Source organism: Microcaecilia unicolor, chromosome 10 (genome assembly GCF_901765095.1).
Source record: "Microcaecilia unicolor chromosome 10, aMicUni1.1, whole genome shotgun sequence".
NCBI lineage: Eukaryota > Metazoa > Chordata > Amphibia > Gymnophiona > Siphonopidae > Microcaecilia > Microcaecilia unicolor.
Genome location: NC_044040.1, coordinates 52,603,519 through 52,627,273, shown reverse-complemented (window position 1 = coordinate 52,627,273; position 23,755 = coordinate 52,603,519). Strand labels below are relative to the sequence as shown.

Below are 23,755 nucleotides of genomic sequence, written 5' to 3'. Positions count from 1 at the left end.
CCTTTTACTAAGGCACACCAAAAAGTGGCCTGCACTGGTGCAGGCATGTGTTATGGACGCGTGCAGGTCCATTTTTCAGCGCGCCTGGAAAAAAGGCCTTGTTTTTGTGGCCAAAAATGAGTGAGCGTCAAAAATTAAAATGAGCACCCATCCATTTTCGGCCTAAGATCTTACCGCCACCCATTGACTTGGTGGTAAGGTCTCATGCGCTAACCAGGCTGTAAGCATCAATGCGTATACAATGCCAATTACCGCCCAGTTAGCGCCACGTGGTAAAAAATAGAAAAATATTTTCTACAGTGCATTACCACCCGGGGCACGCAGTAGCCGGGCGGTAGTTCCAATTTCACGTGCGTTGGACACGCGTAGGCACCTATGAGCCTTAGTAAAAGGACCCCTAAATTTATCAGGCAAACTGGACCGCATAAATAGCAGTCCTATATTTCTCCGCTATTAACCGGCCAGCGCTGAATATTCACATAGCTGATTAAGTTACAGTCAGCCAAAAAAAACCCCTGAATATTCAATGCTGGTCACTGGAAACAGGCTGGCATTGAATATCTGGAGACAGCGCTGCCAGCGGCAGCTAACTGTGCTGCCTGCCACGGCTGAATATTGGGGGGGGGGGGGGGGGGCTAGTCTATAAGGCAATTAAGTGATAGAAAATGCATTTACCATACTATCAGTTCGTACTTAAATCTACACTACCCACGATGGAACAGATTCAAATATAAATCAGCCTACGCATCCAGTTTCTCTTATATAAGCGCACAACTATGGAACGCACTGCCAAAAGCCCTGAAAACTACATATGACCACCTACAATTCAGAAAAACGCTAAAAACTCACTTGTTTAAAAAAGCATATCCTACCGATCCAACATAACCAACAGATTCCCCGCGACACAACATCAATAAAGAACGTAATGTACATAACACAATTCTTCTGTTGAACGATCCCCTAATGTGGCAGTGCCACATGAATTTTATCTTTATTCTACCACAACATCACTTTGTATTTGTTTAACCCGGAGCTTGTAAACACCTCTCCGGCGCTATGTAAGCCACATTGAGCCTGCAAATAGGTGGGAAAATATGGGCTACAAATGTAACAAATAAATACATAAAATAAAATAAGACTAGATAAGAACAGTAATGTGATGAAGAATATTTGAACCACAGGTCATCTTACCTATTATAAATTTATTAAAAGCAGTCTGAAATACTTTTAGCCAAATCTTGTGAATAAAATTATGTTTTGAAATCTGACTTTGTCTATATAACCATTTTACAGTGATTATTACAAACAGCAAGATGTTAAGGGGTCCTTTTACTAAGCTGTGGTAAAAAGTGGCCTTAGCGTGGGTTTCCCGCACACTAAGGCCATTTGTACCATAGCCGGAAAATGGCTGTGCAGTATTGTTGCCATTAGTGCATGGCCATTACCAAAAATTAGTTCATAAGCCCTTACTACCACCTATTTTGTAGCTGGTAAGGGCTCATGTGCTAACCCTGAACTAATCAGTTATTCCCACGGTAATGTGGCTGTGCTAACTGCTTCGTGCTGTCATGCCCACTCTCAATCCCCAGACATGCCTTTTTTGAGACAAATAAAGAAAACGTATGTAGCACGTGTTTTGAATGCACATTGGGCTTTTACCACAGGACACCACAGCATGTCCCGTGCTAGCACTTAACATAGCTTAGTAAAAGGAACCCTAATTAAGGTGCAGTAGAAACTTCTTTATCAAACAATACAATGCTAGCACCATATCTAAGAAAACGATCTACAGTGTCAGTCTGCCTTTTCAGTAAAAAGTAAACAACCTTTTTCACAAAGCAAGGATGTTAATATGCAAATCAATTACAAGTATAGAACTATTTCGTCCTTGTGTTAGAATAAAAAATCTAAAAGTAAGAAAAAGACACCCACAAAATACTTTAGTTATTAAGTCTTAGAAGTTTGATTAGCAATGGGTTCCGACAGAGGCAAATGTGGACATCTCACGACGTATGGTACTGAAAGGAGAGAGCTCCAGTTCTGTTGTATACTCATTGTCGTTGTCGTCACTTGTCACTGTTGAAGACTTCTGAATGCATTCATCACAACAGCAACAGCAACAATCCATAAAGGCCCGACTGAAAGGTTTACAAAGACAGAAGAGAAGTACGGGGGTCACACAGGACTTAAAGAAGAAAAGAAACTGGCTAATGAGATGAAGAAGATCCATTGTCTGCCTGGAGACCCCTGTGGACATATAAGTAGTCACAATATTGCAGATGTTTTCAGGAATTACACAAAAACCATACAAAATAGTCAATGCCACCACTGTACAGTTCATTTGACTTTCCAGGTGAATTTGTCGCTTGTTCCCTCTCGTGCAAGCCTTCTCCGCTTTGCGGATTTTTCTTGCTGTCACCAGGGAACAAGTAATAGTGAAAAGAGTAGGCAAGCAAAAATAACAGCCAAAGTACCACCAGAGCCTTGCACTTTTGTATGTCAGAGCTAACACATAGATGGTGTCAGGTAGTTCAGGAGAGACTTTAACCACACAACGTTCTTCAGGAAGCCTTCCACTCAGTTCAAGATCTTCTCTCGTCAACTGGCGTAGGACAACTTCAGGCAGTGCTAACAGCAGAGCACCAACCCATATGACTGCAAGTTTGGCTGTGGTAGAGGTACAGTTCTCAATCATTTCGTAGTACATCTGAACATTAGTGGCAGCACGAAAGCGGTCTATGCAGAGGGCACATAACGTAAATGTTGTAACTCCAAGAGAAGCTACCTATGAAAGAAAAAAAAGACATATATGTTTTATCAAAACTTATCTGAAATGCAATAGATTGAATGAACACTATCCTATGTCATGTCGCTAATTCCACCTAGGAATTATAATTAATTAGGAATAATGTACTTGAGTATTTACATGATGAATGGAAGGATTAAATACATCGCCAGAATAGACAGCTAATAGAGCCCATAATTTTGGATCAACCATTTAGGAACCTATTCATATAAATGATTTCATTATAAGCGGAAAATGGGGAAAAACCCGGACTCTAAAATGATCAAAGCAGAAAAACATGAATGCGACCTTTACAGAACCAGCAAGAGACACAAAAACAACAAGGGTGGTCCGGAAAGGAGGAACAACCAATGAAGCAATCCAAGCCTCACCCAGGCATTGCCACCTAGGTTTTTTCCCCGAAGTGGAGTTCAGAGCACTTTGCGACCCCTCGATGAAGACTATTGTCAAGACTATTGTTAAAACTTGGCCAAGTTGGGTCCTTGTCCACTAATACATTAAGAGGCCCTTTTACTAAGCCGTGATAGGCACTAGAGCATGCCTACTGCATGGCAAAAAGCACTGCCGCAGGACGTGCTGAGGCATCCCACAGCAGTGTGCCCATCAGCAAGCGCTAATCCCATGCTAAAAAATAAATTTTTTTTCAGCATGGGGTGTATGACTATGGGCCGAGAGTAGGCATGCCCTGTGCTAATCCGGTAGAATGGGCACACTGCCCCGCACTGTCCGATTACTGCAGGGTTAGCGCAGGAGCCCTTAGTGCCTACAAAATAGGTGTCAGTAAGGGCCATACATTAATTGGGAAATTAGCACATGGTCATTAAAGAAAAATATGGAAATGCGGCCATTTTACTGCCACATTATAAGTGGCTGCAGCGTAGAGGAAATGCACATGCTGACAACAGTATCGGCCACTTTTTAGCACGACTTAGTAAAAGGGCCCCTAAATTTGCATCATTGGTTGCCTTCTTCCCAGACCAACTTTGCTGTTTTTGTGTCTCAAAAACTCCTGACTCTACAAAGTTATTAACTTCCAAGAACGTAACATTATAAAAGCCACAACAATATAGCAGCCGATGATGCTTTAGTACTTTTATAATTCATAGTTAGTACTTTCACCAGTCACAGTAAATTATACACAGAAATGTCTGGATGGTCTACAGTCTTTCTAAATAACTCCCCTTGATTAGCTTTCGAAGGTTGCCCTTCTTCCTCAGATCGGAAATAAGCAAATGTGCTAGCTGACAGTGTATATAAGTGAAAACATTCAAGCATTACTATACACCCATCCTGTTAGAATAACAATGATATGCTTTGATGTCCCCATGCATACTTCCTACCCACCCCCCTCCTCCCACCCTGTCAGACTGTCATAGTAATGCTTGAATGTTTTCACTTATATACACTGTCAGCTAGCACATTTGCTTATTTCCGATCTGAGGAAGAAGGGCAACCTTCGAAAGCTAATCAAGAAAAGTATTAACTTATGTCCAATAAAAAAGGTATCATCTTATTTTCTTTTCCATGTTTTATTTTGTTTGATTTCTATAGATTCTACATGGAATGTTGCTATTCCACTAGCAACATTCCATGTAGAAGTCAGCCCTTGTAGATCACCAATGTGGCCGCGCAGGCTTCTGCTTCTGTGAGTCTGACGTCCTGCACGTACGTGCAGGACGTCAGACTCACAGAAACAGAAGCCTGCGCAGCCTTCTACATGGAATGTTGCTAGTGGAATAGCAACATTCCATGTAGAATCTCCAATAGTAGCAACATTCCATGTAGAATCTCCAATGGTATCTATTTTACTGTCATAGTAATGCTTGAATGTTTTCACTTATATACACTGTCAGCTAGCACATTTGCTTATTTCCGATCTGAGGAAGAAGGGCAACCTTCGAAAGCTAATCAAGAAAAGTATTAAGTTATGTCCAATAAAAAAGGTATCATCTTATTTTCTTTTCCATGTTTTATTTTGTTTGATTTCTATTGATAACCTTAAGAGTGGACTAACACGGCTACCACACTCCTCTACTTAAATAACTCCCCAAAACCTTTCATACCCTTTCAATAGTTAATTGAATTCCATTGCTAATTTGGTTTTACGGGTTTTTTTGTAACAATACATAAGGGGGATGTTCCTGGTGTGCTGTTATTGTTTGGGGAAAGAAGGAGGGTGGCTGGGGGAGGGATGACAAAACAATGCTATATCAATTTTACTAGGACAGATTGAGAGAATACCTTAATGGTCACTATTTGTAAGGAACAAGCATGCACTGATATTTGTTATATATAGTTGTATACTATGTTGTTCTTAATTTGTTGGAAAAAAATAACAAAATTCCAAACAAAATAAAAACAAAAAAATCCATAACAAACAGATATTCAGCACCGGTATTTGGATTGCAGCCAACACTGAATATCCATGTAGACCATGGAGCACGTGGAAGGGCATAATCGAAAGGGACACCCAAGTTTTGCTGAGGACGTCCTCGCAAAACATCCCGGTGGAGGGGCGGGGAAACCCATATTATCAAAACAAGATAGACGTCCATCTTTCTTTTCGATAATATGGTCGGGGACACCCAAATCTTTACATTCAGGTCGTCCTTAGAGATGGTCATCCCTAGACTTGGTCGTTTCTGATTTTCGGAGATAATGGAAACCAAGGACGCCCATCTCAGAAACAACCAAATTCAAGCCCTTTGGTCGTGGGAGGAGCCAGCATTCATAGTGCACTGGTCCCCCTGACATGCCAGGACACCAACCGGGCATTCTAGGGGGCACTGTAGTGGACTTCAGAAATTGCTCCCAGTAACATAGCTCCCTTACCTTGTGTGCTGAGCCCCCCCAAAATCCACTACCCACCACTGTACACCACTACCATAGCCATTACGGGTGAAGGGGGCACCTAGATGTGGGTACAGTGGGTTTCTGATGGGTTTTGGAGGGCTCACATTTACCACCACAAGTGTAACAGGTAAGGGGGGATGGGCCTGGGTCTGCCTGCCTGAAGTGCACTGCACCCACTAAAAGTGCTCCAGTGACCTGCATACTGCTGTGATGGACCTGAGTATGACATCTGAGGCTGGCATAGAGGCTGGCACAAAATATTTTTAAAGATGTTTTTTGAGGGTGGGAGGGGGTTAGTGACCACTGGGCGAGTAAGGGGAGGTGATCCCTGATTGTCTCCGGTGGTCATCTGGTCAGTTTGGGCACCTTTTTGTGGCTTGGTCATAAGAAAAACAGGACCAGGTAAAGTCGTCTAAGTGCTCGTCGTCCTAGATGGACCTTTGGTCTTACCCAGTATAGCTATTCTTATGTTCTTATATATTTTGTGTGGTGGAGGTTTTTCTAATCGGTGATTGATGTTGGTCAATTAGTCTTGGTTATAATGAGGGACATATGAGTTGCTTTGGCCATGGATTGCTGAGGTCTTATGAGTTGATTCGTCCGTAGATTGCTGAGGTCTTTTCCTCCACCACAATTATTCATATATACATTGTAGTGAGCAGTTGTTATCCGCAATTTTGCTTATAATTGTATGATGCATAGGAACCGGCTCTGTGGGTGCTTGAGCACCCCCAATATTGAGAAAATTCCTTGTTTGTGTCAAGGGAAGGGTTATTTCCATTTTGAAAAGTTGGTTCCTATCGTACGATGGCTAGGAATCTCTCAATGATCCTTCAATACAGTCTACAGAAATAATACATACTATGCAGCATGCACTGAAGCAGTAGCAGCCTTTCTCTAGAAGCCAGCTCATCAAGCCAAGTTTATTTTGATATTCTGCAAATAAAAAATAATATCTAGGGGTGTACTATAGTATCCAAGTAAACAGTGGGGAGACAAACAGGGATAAGACAAGGACACATGAAAAAGACTGATAAGGAAAAACAAGAGGGAAGAAATTACAATATCAACATAGAAGGAAGGGGGGGGGGGGGGCAAAGGGCATAGCTCAGTCACTTACTGCCCTAACACCAGGAACCTATCTGAAGGGGGCAGTAAAAAAGTAGGCCTTGAGAAGGTGTTTGAACTTATGAAGTGAGGGCTCAGTTCTAAGATAAAGGGGCAGGCTGTTCCAGCAACATCTTACCAAAGCAATAACATCTTTATTCACTTAGAAGAGTCACCTGCACACAGTCCACACCATCACCTGCTGCAATGTAAAGTTCTATCATGACACAAACCAGTATGCTATAGATTAGAAGGAATGAACATGCTATATTGGGGATCAAATCTGAAATGTTATACTCAGTGGTGTGCTGGAGCAGGCTCTCAAGGGCTCGCGAGAGCCGTTTGTTAAGTTTTTAAGAATTTTGGGAGCCGGTTGTTAAAGTAGGCCTTCCCATGGCTACTTTAACAACTGACTCCCAAAATGTGGGCTTGGGCCCCCTCCTGAATTCTCTTTTACTTTGCTGGCAGTGATGCTGGCCCCACCAGCCAAGTAAATAGACTGCTGCTGCTCCCTGCTCCTTGTTTCTGACTCTGAGCATCAGGTTGGGACTTTTCATGCAAGCGCAAGAAGGTTCCATCATGCTGCTCAGAGCCAGAAACAAGCAGCAGAGAATGGTGGCAGTCCATTTATTGGCTGGTGGGGCTCGACAAAGGTATGCCTAGAGTGCCCGCACAAGGGAGGGGAGAGAGAGGCATGTATTCCCCCCCAAAAAAAGAATTTCAGGGCCGGCTATGCCCGGAGAGAGAGCCCGTTGTTAAAAATTTACCAGCATACCCCTGGTTATACTGTAGTAACAGAACTGAAGAGAAACAAAATATATTGTTGATCTCATGAAACATATGCTCAATTGATATATGCCAGCAAAGATGTCCTGATGCTCATTGTGTGTTTGTCCTTTGGCTCCATGGATGAACCAAAGGTCCTAGGCAGTGGTGTACCTACCTTGGCTGCCACCCGGAGAGAAGCACCTCCATCCTCCAGGTGCGTTACCCTGCCCTTCCTTCCTCCAAGCAAGAGGTGCACTCAGCAGTAGAGTGGCTGTCAGCTCTGCTGGTTCCCTGCCCTGGAACAGGAAGTTGACGTCAGAGGAGGCAATGGACCAGCCAAGCCGACAGCCGCATGACTGCTCAGTACAGCCCAGAGTGGACTGCACCCATCGCCCCAACCTTGGTACACCACTGGTCCCACGCCAGCGTAAAGCAGAAGTAAATGCATATATAGTATGGACTGGATTCAGTAAATAGCATCCAAATTTGGGCGCCAGAGAAAATTGGCATGGAGTGCTATTTTATAGAGGGAGCTTTGAGTTGAATGCTCTTTATAAAATAGCACTTCCCGTGTCCAAATTTGGGTGCTGGTATTTATGCCAGCTGAAACCCATAATGCCTTTGTATTGTTCCATGGTGCGACCGCACCTCGAATATTGTGTTCAATTCTGGTCACCGCATCTCAAAAAAGATATAGTGGTATTAGAAAAGGTGCAGAGAAGGGCGACAAAAATGATAAAGGGGATGGGACGACTTCCCTATGATGAAAGGCTAAAGCGGCTAGGACTCTTCAGCTTGGAGACAAGATGGCTGAGGGGAGATATGATAGAAGTCTATAAAATAATGAGTGAAGTGGAACAGGTAGACATGAAGCATCTGTTTACTCTTTCCAAAAATACTAGGACTAGGGGGCATGCAATGAAGCTACAAAGTAGTAAATTTAAAATGAATCGGAGAAAAGTTTTCTTCACTCAATGTGTAATTTAACTCTGGAATTTGTTGCCAGAGAATGTGGTAAAGGTGGTTAGCTTAGCAGGCTTTTAAAAAAGGTGTGGATGGCTTCCTAAAGGAAAAGTCCATAGACCATTATTAAAATGGACTTGGGGAAAATCCACGGCTTATTTCTGGGATAAGCAGCATAAAATGTTTTGTACATTTTTGGGATCTTGCCAGGTATTTGTGACCTGGATTTGCCACTGTTGGAAACAGGATGCTGGGCTTGATGGACCTTTGGTCTGTCCCAGTATGGCAATGCTTATGTACTCTATAACTCTGAATGCAATTTTTTGGAACGCCCCTGTCCTGCTCCCTAGGCATGTCCCCTTTTGAGTTGCATGCGAGGGGATTTAGGCACACGGGGTTATAAACTAGCAGCCAGGAAGATGCGTGTGCAAATATTTAATAATGCCAATTAACTGTAATTATTTATTTATGACATTTATATCCCACATTATCTCAAGAATTCTCGAATTCAATGAGGTTTACAACCAAGATTGATCATAGCATCAAGAATATAAGATGATCGTAATACAAACACAATGGATTTGGAAGTACAGAACTTTGATAGTTAACATCAATTTATTTCAATTAATTGGTTTGTAAGCCAATTAATTTGTGTGCATCTTTGATCAATGCCATATATAGAATCTGTGCGTAATTTGGGTGAGTATGTTAAGATATCTGCGTGCAGAATGGTGAGAATTACAAGATTGTTTATGATGCACTCCTGCATGCCTTAGATATCATCTGTCAAGCTATTCTCATTTTTTTTGTGCAATCACTGTCAAATATCTTCTTTTGCTATGGTCACCGTTCAGGTTCTTGACTCTGTTTGTCCTCCAGAAACCAAAAAGAACTTAGCAACCTTAAATTATGTCCTCTAGTTTTACCGCTTCTCCATCTCTGAAAAAGATGTGTTTGCAGATTAATACCATTTAAGTATTTAAATGTACACTGGTCAAACCAAAAAGAGTTTGTGTCAGCTCCAATGAATTCAGAATGCTGCAGCACGACTGATAGAAGGCTGCAAATGACATGACCACATCACACCCTTCCTGCAAAAACCACTTTGGCTATCAGTACCTAACTACAAAGACTAGGGGACACTCAATGAACTTATATAGAAATACTTAAAAAAAATAATAGGAAATATTTTTTCACTCAACAAGGAGTTAAGCTCTGGAACTCGTTGCCGGAGGATGTGGTAACAGCAGTTAGCGTATCTGGGTTTAAAAAAGGTTTGGATACATTCCTGGAGGAAAAGTCCACAGTCTGCTAGAGACAGACATGGAGAAGCCACTGCTTGTCCCAGGGATTGGTAACATGGAATGTTGCTACTATTTGGGTTTTTGCCAGGTATTTGTGACCTGGATTGGCCACTGTTGGAAGCAGGATACTGGCTTAGATGGACCATTGGTCTGACCCAGTATGGCTATCCTTATGTTCTTATGCTTGTCCTTCACTTTACTCATCATTTCCAGTGCTATCCAATAGTCACTGTCTGTCAGTAATTAACTGCTCTGCTTTGCAACATGGACAATTTTCCATGTTGTTTCAAACGTATGGACAGAAAACACTAACGTTTGATAGAGGAGTCTAGATAATATAAGTATTTCATGCACTTCTAGCTTATGTTACAGGACAAAAGCAAGGGAAGTTCATGGAAGGGAGTGTGAATACATTAATGTTTACCCTGACGTGCCTTAAAAATGTTATAACATGTTTTACTGTTGGTGGCTTCAACAACAACAGGAAAAGAGAAGGGAAAGGAATGATGGCCTAGAGGGGTTTAATGCTAACAAGTTTAGTAGATGCTAACATACAGTATCAAAAAGAATAAACACAAGAGAATTATAGGACACTCACCAGTGCCATATAAAGACCCCTTTGGAGAGGATACATTTCAAAAGAAAGCAAGCTAAAATCTCTTGAAGGTATGTGCATGTTGTCCCACTTGAGAAGATCTGAAAATTAGATGATAGTTTCTCATCTGATTCTTCAGCCCTGCCAGCACTGTCATTGAATTTCCATAAAAACATACACTGGAATGCTTGCCACCCAAGAAGCAGCTATGAACAGATGCTGAATAATGGAGAGTAAGTATGAAAGGAAATCTGGCTTGAAGTCCAATAGATCATCCATTTTTAAGGCATCCTCCATAGGAATGCTGACACGATAGAGAGATTACTGATCTGGAAGTGCTTTAAGTGTGAAAGCACAGCATGCAACTGCAAGGGGGGCATGGACCTAGGAGGGGCATGGGTGGATCAGGGGCATACCTACTATTGACTGCCCGCTTAACTGACAGCAATTAGGTGTGAGCATTAACACAAGCCATTGAGCAGTAAGTGCTCACTCCTAAAATTAGATATGTAACTGAAGACTTACACTAGTATTTCATAGCAGTAATGTGTTTCATTTCTGAAATGGAATTTACATTAAGCTCGCATCATCTAGGCCTAACTTTAGGCAACCTGTAGAGAATTACCCCCTAAGGAGCTAATTCTATAAAGGCGCACACCCTCAATAATCTGTCTGTTCAAGAGGGGTCATTGCTGGGGGGAGGGGGAAGGGGATCTGCCAGGGCAGGATTAACCTTTCTGTGGGCCCTAGGCAAACAAGCTCATTAGGCCTTCAATTATAATATCAGAATATTTTAAAACTCCTACTAACAGGACCTGGCCTAGATCTGGCTGCAGAGAAAAACCCATAGAGGAGGTAGCAGCAAGAGAGAAGCACTGCTCACTCACCCCTGTTGCCCACTGAAGGGCAATGCACAGCAGATAATAGACAAACCTCTGTGGGGAGTGGTGGCCTTTCCTTCCATTCTTCTTTCTGTCACCAGTTGACTTACCAGGACAAAACGCTGCCTTGGAAGCCACTGAATTAGCAAATCTGAGAGGGCACCTCCTTAATGTTTGGGCTCAAGGCATGTGCCTAATTTGCCTATGCTTTAATCCTGTCTTGGGGTCTGCATGTCTATTCTAATACACCTACCACTTTAAGAACACACCCCATAATAATGAGGTACTTTGCATGCCTCTGACTGCTTTTGTATCTCATTATTACATGATACACATTTTCTCTAATGTGTGTTGCTATAAATAACACATGAGTTTGCGGTTTAATGCACTTTAAGAGGCAAATATTGTGAGGTATTTCCTTAACATGCTAGTAGTAACTAACCTCCTAAATGTTGTCAGGTGGATATACCCTGTACTACAAATATGTGGGTTAATGTCAGCATACAAGTGTAATAGAGATAGACAATTTAAGAAGAAAGTGGTTCAACCAGGCCACTGAGTTTTGTGGGCAGTGTGAATGGTGTTTCCCTGACTTGTGGATGGAGACACAAAAATGACGAAAATCATTTCTGACCCTGCGCCAAGATATATTGGCTAATGAAGGTCAATTTTTCTTGAAATATCCTGCAAAGTGTTGAGTTAGATATAGCATTTTTGAACCTTCACAACTGAAGGATTATTGGTAAAAAACGTTTTCTGCTCGATATATGATTCTGCTGTGTTATGTGTTACGCCTGTATGGGTTTAACGGTCTTATATATTAATAGCTAGAACAGAAACGATTACTAGAATATAGTGGTTATTTTAGAAGATCTATTCTTGTTTTGGACATCTGAAAACTGGCATTTAGATGTCTATATTGCATGGACGTCCAAATCCCAATTTTACAAAAGCTGCATGTGGATGTCTTAACACTGCAATACGTTCATATGGTAAGGGGACATGGTGTGGGTATGTTTTGGGTGGGACTAGGGAGAGCCCAAAATATGGATGAGCCCAATCAAAGAAGGGGGAGATACGTCTGAGTCTTAAAAAGATGGATGTCCATATTTAGACTTGGAACTTGTCACATCCAGGTTACAGAAAGGTGCTCTGATTGAGTAGCTGTTCACTGGAGGGATTAAGGCATGACACCTTCTTAATCCCCTAGTGGTTGCTATCTCCTTTCCTCTCCTTTCCCCTGAAAGTGAAACTGGCAAGGGATGCTAGACTCTATGACAGCTCCAGGTGTTATGGACATTCTTAACAGAGCAACATACAGCTCTGAGGAGTAGCTAATGGTTAGTGTAGTGGACTGTGTATTGAGGAAATAACTCCTCTAAGTGGAGGAACACTTGATCTCTACAAGCTTCAACAAAGAGGAGTTCAAAGAGTAGGGTGGGCTGGCTCTTCCAAAAAAACCAAGGGAGACGCTTGCTCAAAAAAGGCGATCTTTATTGGAACAATTCAAGAAGTGGGAAATGAGGGAAGGCTAACAAACTGAAGGTTCAACAAATAAAATTTATTGCATAAAAATAAAATACCAGACTCAGACAGGTTTATGCGCTGTTCCACATCTTGAATATACTTTGTTCACTTAAGGTTGAATGTCATCTTGGAAATTTTTGCATACCATTATACAACGAGCATCCCAAGACTCCTGAGGCAGGCTGTGTCAAACTTGACACAGCCTGCCTCAGGAGTCTTGGGATGTTCGTTGTATAATCAAACAACTCTAACGACTTGACACAGCCTGCCTCAGGAGTTTTGGGATGTTCATTGTATGATGTTTTCCAATAAAGATCACCTTTTTTGAGCAAGTGTCTCCCTTGGTTTTCTGGAAGAGCCGCTCACCCTACTCTTTGAATTCCTCTGTGCACCAAGGAACCCAGGTTAAAATCCCACTTTAGCTTTTTTTTTTTTTTGCTTTTAAATTGTGAGCCCTCCAGGGATAGAAAATACTTACTGTACTTGAATTATGGCTTTACCAAATATTTGTATTCAATTTGGCCCCGAATAAGTTATTCGTATTTGGCCGAATAGTGATTTAAATTCAAATACGAATATTCCATGGGCTCTACTGTGCTACATCCTACTGAAATACACACTTGAATCTCTGATTTCACGTTGCTTCTTTTATTTGTTATATTAAAGCTCAATGCCCATTATTCATATTCGGTATTCATATTCGGCAGAATAATATTTTTCATTATTCGTATTTGACCAAATAGTAAAATGCATCTCCACGTGTTTCTTGGTTTTTTTTCTTCTCTTATAATTTCTGTTGGGATCTTCTCACCCATAGTGGGCTTGATGGAAGACAGTGCCTGTTAAATATTACCTTGTTTTAAATAGGTTATTTGATTTATGTTCTATGCAGGGGTTATCTATTCTAATTTCTGTATAAGGTTCTATAAAGCCTTGTAATACTGTTAGAAATTATAAAAATTAAAAAAATAATTTGTGGTAATTGGTTCTACTCATTTTCTACAGTTAGGGCTATCCCAAGGAGCAGGAACAGATGGCCGAAGTCTAGTGCATAGAAGAGCAACCGCAAACTGTTGCACAGAACTCCAAAAAAGTGAACGTTAAAAACAATTGTAAATAAAACAGAATGTTGAAGACCAAACTTTCCTGGTCACAATGACGTCTTTAACTAGTGTTTTATTTCTATTTATTATTATATCTAGTGAACTAATACAGCAACCACACTGTTTTATCTAGTTCCGGAGACTGTTCTAGCATTTAGACCGTATGTCCTAGGACTGTCCTTTTTTTGTGGTAATAATATAGTCACCACTTTACATAATACCCTTGAGAAAAAGTAATAGAAAAAACACACTCATAAGAACATAAGAGTAGGCATACTGGGTCAGACCAATGGTCCATCTAGCCCAGTATCCTGTTTTCCAAACAGTGGCCAAGCCAGGTCACAAGTACCTGGCAGAAACCCAAATTGTGGCAACACTCCTTACTACAAATCCCAGGGCAAGCAGTTGCTTCCCATGTCTGTCTCAAAAGCAGACTATGGACTTTTCCGCCAGGAATTTGTCCAAACCTTTTTTAAACCCAGATACTCAGTAGCAGAGAGAAATGGCCTGCCTAATGTGAAGGGATGCTGAAGCTCTAGGTGAGGCTTGTCTAACTTTTTTCTATTGGGGGCCACATTTTATATTATGTAACATTTGGAGAGCCAAAACACATGCCGTCGTATTTTGCCGCATGTTTCTTCAAATAGTCGGAAAATACAACGGTGCATTTTCCCCTTCCTAGCTTTCACCTGGTCTCTCTCTTTCATGTACTCCCCTTTTCCCAGTCTTTACCCCCACCTGGCTTCAGCTGCAGATGAAACAGCGGGATTCCTGCTTCCCCACTGTGACATAGTTCTCTGCAAGCTTGGGCCATGTGGTGCTGGAAGTTCGGGCAGGTCTCGCAAGACTTGAAACTCCAGCCCAAACTTCCAGCACCGCGTGGCTCAAGCTTACAGAGAGCTGGGTGTTAGGGTTTTTATCATAATTATTTTGAAAATATGTATCATGATTTGTTTATGAAATTAACTTTCACTGTATTTCATGCATTGTACCACAAGAATTGCCAAGCTTCCAATGGCCAGCATTTGGTGGGCCGGATTCTGGCCCTCAACCATAGGTTGGAGAAGCTTGCTCTGTCTAGGCTAAGAAATGAGGTAGCAAACTAACCAAGATGAGGACACTGAGCACATGGGAACAGAAGAAGAAGAAGAAGAAAAGAAACAGCATATATGCAAAGAAGGGAGAAACCTAAAGCAAACAATGAGAACCTGATAGCAAAAAGACACTTGTTGGATTGTAAACTATGCATGAAGTTATGTAACTAGGAAGCTGAGGAGAGACTGCACTTTTATCTGTTTGTGTGTTATCTCTGCCACAGTTATGTTATCCTTCAGACCACCAACATGCTCCTCCTACCTACCGAAAAATACCCTTAGAACCCTTTCTGCCACTGCCTGAGCTTTCCCTTAAAATATGTGCAGTGTGGATCCATGCCCAACTCTGCATGCTGGGGATTTACACCGAGTTTCAGTTGGTGTAACTCCTCACATCTAGGGTTACCATATTTTGTCCCCCAAAAAGGAGAACCCATGCCCCGCCCCAACCACACACCCCACCCCACCCCCTTTCACATTTTCCCTTCCCCCCTGTCACACACCACGTCACCCCCCCTTCCCGTCACCCCCCTCCCCTTACCTTACTACTGCCCTGGTGGTCTAGTGACCTGTTCGGGGAAGGAAAGAGCCCCCTCTTTCCTGCCCAGAGCACTGCCCTGCATGCATCCTTCCTGTGGCTGATCTCGGCGCCGATTCAAAATGGCCGCAGAGAGTTGAAGTCTCATGAGGTCACTTCAACTCTCGGCAGGCATTTTGAATCAGCGCCAAGATCAGCAACAGGAAGGATGCATGCAGGGTAGCGCTCCGGGCAGGAAAGAGGGGGCTCTTTCCTGCCCCGAAGGCGGAAGAGGTTACAAGATCACCAGGGCAGTAGTAAGTAAGGGAAGGGGAGGCTAGCAATCTGCCCGTTTGTCCACCCACCAGCCTGCCCGTTTGTCCAGAAATCCGGACAAACGGGCAGATTGGCAAAACCCGCCCGGTTGCCCAGATATGTCCTCAAAAAGAGGACATGTCCGGGTAAATCCGGACATATGGTAACCCTACTCACGTCCAAAGCTGAGCACAGATCCCGGCACTACGTGCTATTCTATAAAGGGTGCCGATCCCGGAACACCCATTATTGAGTACCATTCAGAGCCAGTTTTTTCGGCACTGAATTTTGAGCACCATATTCTGAATGGGTAGACCTGTAAAAGCCACCTGCAGCAGGGGTGGGTCACATCTTAGGGAACTTCTTAGGAAGCTATTGGAGAGGCTGGACCTACCTATGCTATCCCTCTTCTGAAAACTAGTATAGTGAAGTGGGACTATTTGTGAAGGCGAAGGGATTTTTCCCTGTGTGTATTATTTGCATTCTTGCAGTATATTATAGTGGCTATTACCCTGATTGGTTGGTTGGTTGCCATCTGTCCCCTGGTTTTAAGATTAGCGCTGAGATGAGGCAGCAGTATGGGATCGTAGAAGGTGGGGTTATGCATTTGGGGTTGTTTCAGATTTCTGCTGTTTTAGCATTAGTTTAAGAATATGTATTGTGACTCTGCTGACCCATTCCCTAGTCAGAATGAGGGCATGTTGGGTGTTAGGGGTTTTACCATAATTATTTTGAAAATATGTATCATGATTTGTTTACGAAATTAGTTTTCACTGTATTCAATGCATTGTATCTTAATCTGTTATAAGCTGCTTTAGACAGTCCTGTGGGATAGAAAAGGCAGGATACAAATGCAAATTAGAAATACAACCAGGCCACTTCAATGCGCTCAGAATAAAAGCTATTCTGTTTTGAAGAAAGCGAGGAATCCAAAGTATTTCTTTGCACTTGTACTATCAGGAACTGCATTCCTGCACTTAAGAATAAGCAATGTTCTTTTTCCTTTATATTTAGTTTCTCCATTATTCATAGTCTTGAATTTTAAAATGTGGACTTGAATTATGACTTCTAATATCAGATCGTCACGATCCTACCTAAACCTACATTACCCAAACTGCAAAGGACTTAAATACAAAACAACTTACGCATCTGGCTTCTCCTACAAAAGCGCACAACTATGGAACGGACTCCCTAAAGCTGTGAAAACAATCCATGACCACCTGAAATTCAGGAAATCACTAACAACCAACCTCTTCAAAAAGGCCTACCCCAATGATCCAACGTAACTCCTTCACCCAGCAACACAGCATGACCAATGATCGTACTGGACAATATACAATGTTCATTCCTTTCGACCCTTTACAACTACCTCATTCAATCACTATATAACCATGTATTTGTTATCAACCGACCTGGCGAACGCCTTTACGGTACTATGTAAGCCACATTGAGCCTGCAAATAGGTGGGAAAATGTGGGGTACAAATGTAACAAATAAAAAACAAATAATAATAATATATATTTCTCCTCTTTACCTCTCCCCCTTTTTTGTTTATTTTTGGAAGTTAACTTTTCTGTACAAGTGTATTGCTTGATTCCAAGGGCCCTTTTTACTATGCAGTGCTAAGGGCGCACTAGCGTTTTTAGCACGTGCTAATGATTAGCACGTGCTAAACACTAAAGTTGCCCATAGAAATATATGGACGACCAGGGGCGTAGCCAGACCTTACGGTGGGAGGGAGCCAGAGCCCGAGGTTGGGGGCACATTTTGAGTTCCGCCCTGCCACCTCCCCACCGTGCCTCTCCTCCTTGCCACCCCACCGCCTCACCTCCTCGTCCCCCCGCCTCGCCTCCTCACCCCTCCCCCCCGCCTCGCCTCCTTGCTGCTTCCCCTCACCTCCTTACCACTTCCCATCACAAACAAATACCTTTGCTGGCGGGGGTCCCCAACCCCCGCCAGCTGAAACCTTCTTCAGCACTGGTCTCTGGCGCAGCCATGTTCGCTGCCCTGCTCTTCTTTCTTCTTCCTCCTCCTGTGCATGCTGACGCTCCTTTACGTGAAACTGAGAAGGAGCGTCAGCGTGCACAGGAGGAGCAAGAAGAAAGAAGAGTAGGGCAGCGAACACAGCTGCGCCGGAGACCGGCGCTGAAGAAGGCTTTGGCTGGCGAGGGTTGGGAACCCCCGCCAGCAAAGGTATTTGTTTGTGATGGGAAGTGGTAAGGAGGGACCTGCATACTGCTGTGATGGAGCTGGGTATGACATTTGAGGCTGGCATAGAGGCTATAAAAATGTTTTTTAGGGTGGGAGGGGGTTGGTGACCACTGGGGGAGTAAGGGGAGGTCATCCCCGATTCCCTCTGGTGGTCATCTGGTCAGTTCGGACACCTTTTCGAGGGTTGGTCGAGAAAAAAAAGGGACCAAATAAAGTCGACCAAATGCTCGCGAGGGACGCCCTCCTTTTTTCCATTATTGGCCAAGGATGCCCATCTCTTAACCACGCCCCAGTCCCGCCTTTGGTACACTGCCGACACGCCTCCGTGAACTTTGGTCATCCCCGCGACAGAAAGCATTTGAGGATGCAAGAAATTGGCTTTCGATTATGCCGATTTGGGCAACTTTGGGAGAATGACGCCCATCTCCCGATTTGTGTCGGAAGATGGGTGTCCTTCCCTTTCGAAAATAAGCTAGATAGTAACATAGTAAATGACGGCAGATAAAGACCTGTACGGTCCATCCAGTCTGCTGAGGAGGAAGGAGGTGTTTTAGAGAGCTCTGCTGACTTCCAGTGGAAAGGGAGTGAGACCTAGCTCCCTCCCCAAAGATGAGGAGGGTCCCTGGGGAGAAGGCCTCAGGAAAGTCCCAGGCTATGGGGCCTCCTGGGGCCCGGGACCAGAAGGCCGAAAGGAGTGGCTCTCTCCCTGGTTTGACTACCGGGAGAAGGGAAAGGAGTCCAGTGGACCGAAGGGAGAAGCAGCCCAGTGGAGGCCACCAGAGCATTTCCCCCTCCATGGCCCAGCTTGCGGAAGGTAAGCGAGAAGACAGTGGAGGGGGAGGAAGATAGTACAGGCCCCAGAAGGGCGCTTCCAAGGAAGGGAGAAGGAAGAGGCGATGGAAGTTTGCCAGAAGCCTTTGCTGGAGGCAGCTGAGAGTGAGAGTGAGGAGAGTGGATCGTCAGATGAGGAGTTCCTTGAAGTGAGCTATGACCCTGATGATCCAGCAAGTAGTGTGGTAAATATTGTAAGACGAATTAAGCTGGTGGAAAAAGAAGTAGTGGAGCTAGGAAAACGTCTGAAAATGGCAAGAACTATGTGTAAATTTGCCCCAGCGGAGCACAGACAAATGTATGTTAAAGAGGAAGCCCGGATATCAAAGTTGTTGGGGAAAAAAGAACACTTGTTGAACTGTTTAAAAAAGGGCTCTGTGAATCCTTTGAGGGAGCTCTATGTTAACCGAGAAAGGATGGCTTCAATACCACAGTCTGGGGGTTCAGGAACACTACAGTTGCAGCAAGCTTCAGTGTCTTCAGCAGCATTAGACTCAAAAGAGTTGTCTGGGTTCAGAGGTGACCCCACCTTAAAATACATGAGACAGTTGGCAACACAGTCTAGAGCACTTACCCAGCAGCCAGAGGATAAGGAGGCAGCGGCAGGACATGGCTCTGAGGTGGGGGCTGGAGTAGAGATCCTACCTGTGGAGGGGAGGACAGAACTCAGTAACTTTTCAAAACTCCAGATAATGGAGGCAGCAGAGGGAGACGCAGGTAGCAGCCTGTTTTCTACAGAGGTGGTGGTCGAAGTCTCAGAGGGCTTACCTGCAGTTGTGCAAACAGCAGAGACAGTTGCCGTGAAGGAGGCCCTGTTGGAAAAGGGTCAGCAGAGGCAGACTCCGGTATTTTTGGCCGGGTCTGCAATGACTGAAGTGGAAACCGAAGCAGCATGGCATCTGGAGAAGCCCCGCCCACGAAGTCCGGGAGCAGGGGATGTCTTCCCTGAGCATGGAGTAGCTGGCGGTTTACAGGAGAGGGGTCGGAGAGAGAGGAATAGGAGCGGGCAGCAGCTGGGAGCTCATTTGACCAGCTGTCCATTACAAGAGGTGAAATCGGGGGGTGCTAACAGCCAGCCTGTGGCGGAATCAGGAACAGACAAGCCATGCCCCCGGGAAGCGCCAGCCATTGGGAGAACGCAGGAGGGACTGCACCAGAAGCAAGAGGGAAGTAACCCGATTGTTGAGAGACTTTCGTTGACTACAGAAGTGGACATGGCAAGTCTAACAGATGTGCAGCGGGTGGTGGAGCAGACCTGCCAGCAGGACGGCTGGGAGCGAGGAGCCAAGGGGAGCGGCGGAGTTCCGGAGGCTTCGCCCCTGGTGCCGGAGGTTGGAGGGAGTTCGGGGGCAGAGCGAGCAGGGAGTCTGGTATCGCCAACTGCAGACCTGACTGGGCAGGTGCCAGAGTATCGCCAGGAGACAGAGGAGAGGAGGCGATTAGCCCAGAGGCTGGAGCCTGCAGTGGCAGGGACGAGCAGGGACGTTCCAGGAAGTGGTGATGGGCAGGACAATCAGTTGGAGGCAGCCCAAGCCGCAGAACTGACTATGGACGTTGCTGGATGTTTGTCTGAGAGGGAAGGGGACGGGGGGACAACGGGAGGGGGAGGGGGCGGTGGATATTGAGGAAGGGAGAGGGATGAGGGGAGGGGCAGAGGGACAGAAGGGGGGGGAGGCAGAGGGAAGGGCTGGAACAAGTGTGGAGGGGGGGCGGGGGGGGGCTGGGGTCCAAGTCCTTTGCGGCAGTAGTCCAGGGAGGGGGAAGGAGGGAGGGGGGGAGATCGGGTGGTTTTGAGGGCCCAGGGAGGGGTTGGGGGGGAGCGGGGACAGGGGGTGGACAGCTGCCTAAGCGGCGAAATGTGGTACAGCTCAAATGGATAGGGGAGGGGGCAATGCCCTCCAGGGATCGGGTCTTGAGGCTGGTGATGGGGATGGGGTTTATACCCGAGGACTTTTACGCGTGTATACACCCCATCAACATCCCAGAATATGACTTGAGCTTCATGACCCAGAGGGGGATGGAAATATTCTGGGAAAGGTACGAGGGGGTGAGGGGAAAGGGGGAGTGGCGGGACCTCAGGGCCATTCCAGTCATAAGTACATAAGTACATAAGTAGTGCCATACTGGGAAAGACCAAAGGTCCATCTAGCCCAGCATCCTGTCACCGACAGTGGCCAATCCAGGTCAAGGGCACCTGGCACGCTCCCCAAACGTAAAAACATTCCAGACAAGTTATACCTAAAAATGCGGAATTTTTCCAAGTCCATTTAATAGCGGTCTATGGCAAGCAAGCCGGACCTGGTGCAGATCACCCTGCTCGTGAGAAATGAGTCTATCTCTGGGGCAGATTTAGCCTACTGGCTACAGAGGTACGCGGAGCTGAGATCCCCACTTACAAAGTTACCGGATCCAAGCAGGGTTTGGGCAGGAGGTTGGGGAGCCCTGGTCAAATTGAGACAGGAGAGCCATGTGGTCCAGCACATTCCTTCGGCTGCCTTTATCGGTCGTGACAGGATACTGTGCTTTTACAAGGGGCAGCCGCGGCAGTGCTTCAGATGTGGTTCGTTTAGGCACTTCAGCATGTCATGCCCAGTGGTAAAGTGTGGAAGATGCGGGGATCAGCATGCCACAGAGGACTGCACCGCGATCAGGTGCAACCTCTGCGGCGGGTTAGGCCATGCATATCGGAACTGCCCTAGGGCGGCCCATAACGAGTGGGATATGTGGGGGAAGGGACGGGGAGGGGGGGTAATGGAGGAGGGGATAGGGCAGGGGGTGATAGGCAGGGAGGGGCAAGGGGGGGAGAAGGAGGGGATGCAGGAGGGGGGGCGGCAGGGGGCTGGGTCAGGAGTGGAGCAGGGGGGAGAGGGGGAGTGGGTACAAGTGCCACAGAGGAAAGGGAAGTTTCGGAGGGGGGGGAAAGTAGGGGTGGGCAGGGAGGGGTCGCTGCAGGGGAAGAGGGGGAGGAACAGATTTCAGGTGTTGGAGGAGGAGGAGGAGGATAGGGAGGTTGGGAGGGAGGAGGAAGAACAGGGGGAAGGAGAAGAGGTGGAGTTAATGGAGGAAGAGGGGGCGGCAGGGGGGATTGGAGAGGGCAAACGGAAATATGAGGAAGCACTGGAGGAGGGTACTGGTGGTAGGAAGAAGGGCGGGAAGGCTCTGGGGGGAGGGGGAGGGGTGAGGGAGGAGGAAGAGGGGAGGGAGGGAGGGAGGGGAAAGGGGAGTAAGAGGAAAGCTGAGGGGGCCGGGCAGGTGGTGAAGGCCCAAGTGCAGGCTTGGGGGACAGAGTGGAGCTAGAGGAGGATCTGGAGGACTTGGAGGACTTGGGGGAGGTGGAGGACTCGGAGGAGGAGGTAGGGGGCGGGGGTGAAGAGGGGAGAGGGAGGGATCAGGGGGTGGGTCCGGATAGAGCAAAGAAGAAAGGAAGGAAGAAAGGGGGAGGGGGGGGTAAGGTGCAGACAGGACGGCTGCGGGGGGGGGGGAGGGGGATCTGGCAGGGGATGATGTAGACCGCATAGCAGAGGACCTGCTTCAGGGTAAGAAGGGGGTATCCCAGGAGATAAGGAAAGAAGTTGGGAGTGAGCAGACCCGTGACTCGCAATGAGGATGGCAGGCTTAGTGTTGACATTTGCCACGCTGAATGTGGCCAGCATCGCCTCTCCGAAGAAGCAGGGTTTAGCGTATGACTGGTTCGCGAGGGTCCAAGCAGATTGCTTCCTGCTCCAGGAGACTCGGCTGCGGTCCATTGAGGTGATCAGGCGGGCAAGGCGGGCCTGGAAGTGGGGTCCCTCGGTGTGGGGGTTGGCGGGGGAGAGGTATGGTGGGGTGGGGATCTTATTTAAGTCCCACCGGGTGAATATTCAGCGAGTGGTGGAGCTGGGGGTGGGGAGATGTCTTGTTGTGGATGCGATTTGGGAGGATAGAGCACTGAGGGTGGTGAATGTGTACGGGCCCCAAAGCAAGAAGGAAAGGGTGCTCCTCTTTGGGAAGATCAAGCCCTACCTATACACTTCGCGCCAAGTAGTCTGGGGGGGAGATTTTAACACCATATTGCGGAAAAAGGATAGTGGGGGACGATCGGTACAGGTGGGCTATGACGGGGTGAGGCTGGCAGGGATCATGCGGGAGGCGGAGCTGGTAGACGCGCATGTGGCCTTCTGTGAGGAACAGGAGGGGTTCACGTTCTTTCGAGGGCAGTGTAAAAGTAGAATCGATAGATTCCTGGTAAAGAAGGGGGTTTGTCTGGGGGGTCCACGAACCGTGGACGTGGACTTTTCAGACCACCACATGGTCCTCCTTCAGGTGGGGGGGGCGGCAGCGCAGAGGCCAGGGAGGGGGTTATGGCGACTAAATTTAAAGTGGTTAGGTAGCGAGCAGGTGCGGGAGGAGTACCGCCGGTTTTTGGAAGATCAGGTGTCAGTGCAGGGGGCATTTCAGTCATTGGGGGAGTGGTGGGATACAGTGAAAAGACGAACGCGGGGATTCTTTCTCAGACAGGCGAGAAGGGAGGGGAGGGGAAAGGACAAAGTTGGGCATGGCAATAAAGAAAAAGAGGGACACATTGATTTCACAAGGGGGGAGGGAGGAAGAAATACATGATCTCCAAGCACTCCTGGAGCAGGTACAGTACAACCGCTACACCTCCTTGGTGTATGAGCGGGACTTCGGGAAAATGTGTAGCCCGGACCCCTTCGCATGCTGCCGGGAGCGGAGGGCGCGCAGGGTGATGGAGGGGGTGCGGGATGCACAGGGGGTCCTGCAGGACACCAAGGAGGGGATTCTGGGGGCAGTGAGGGACCACTTTGCGGGGTTCCTTTCAGCCCAGCAGATTGATATGGAGCAGATGGAGTGTTATGTGGAAGGAACCCCGGGGATAGGTC

General features: G+C 46.1%; 1 protein-coding gene across 1 annotated transcript in view; it reads right to left on the bottom strand.

Moving 5' to 3' along the window:
* Nucleotides 1–1,439: 1,439 nt before the first annotated feature.
* The window catches only part of GPR37 (G protein-coupled receptor 37), a 45,877-nt gene continuing 23,561 nt past the window's right edge, over nt 1,440–23,755 (bottom strand). Inside the window, exon 2 of the mRNA XM_030216948.1 lies at nt 1,440–2,785. Coding sequence (XP_030072808.1) covers nt 1,967–2,785 — 819 coding nt within the window. The 3' untranslated portion in view covers nt 1,440–1,966. The remainder of the gene's footprint in view (nt 2,786–23,755) is intronic.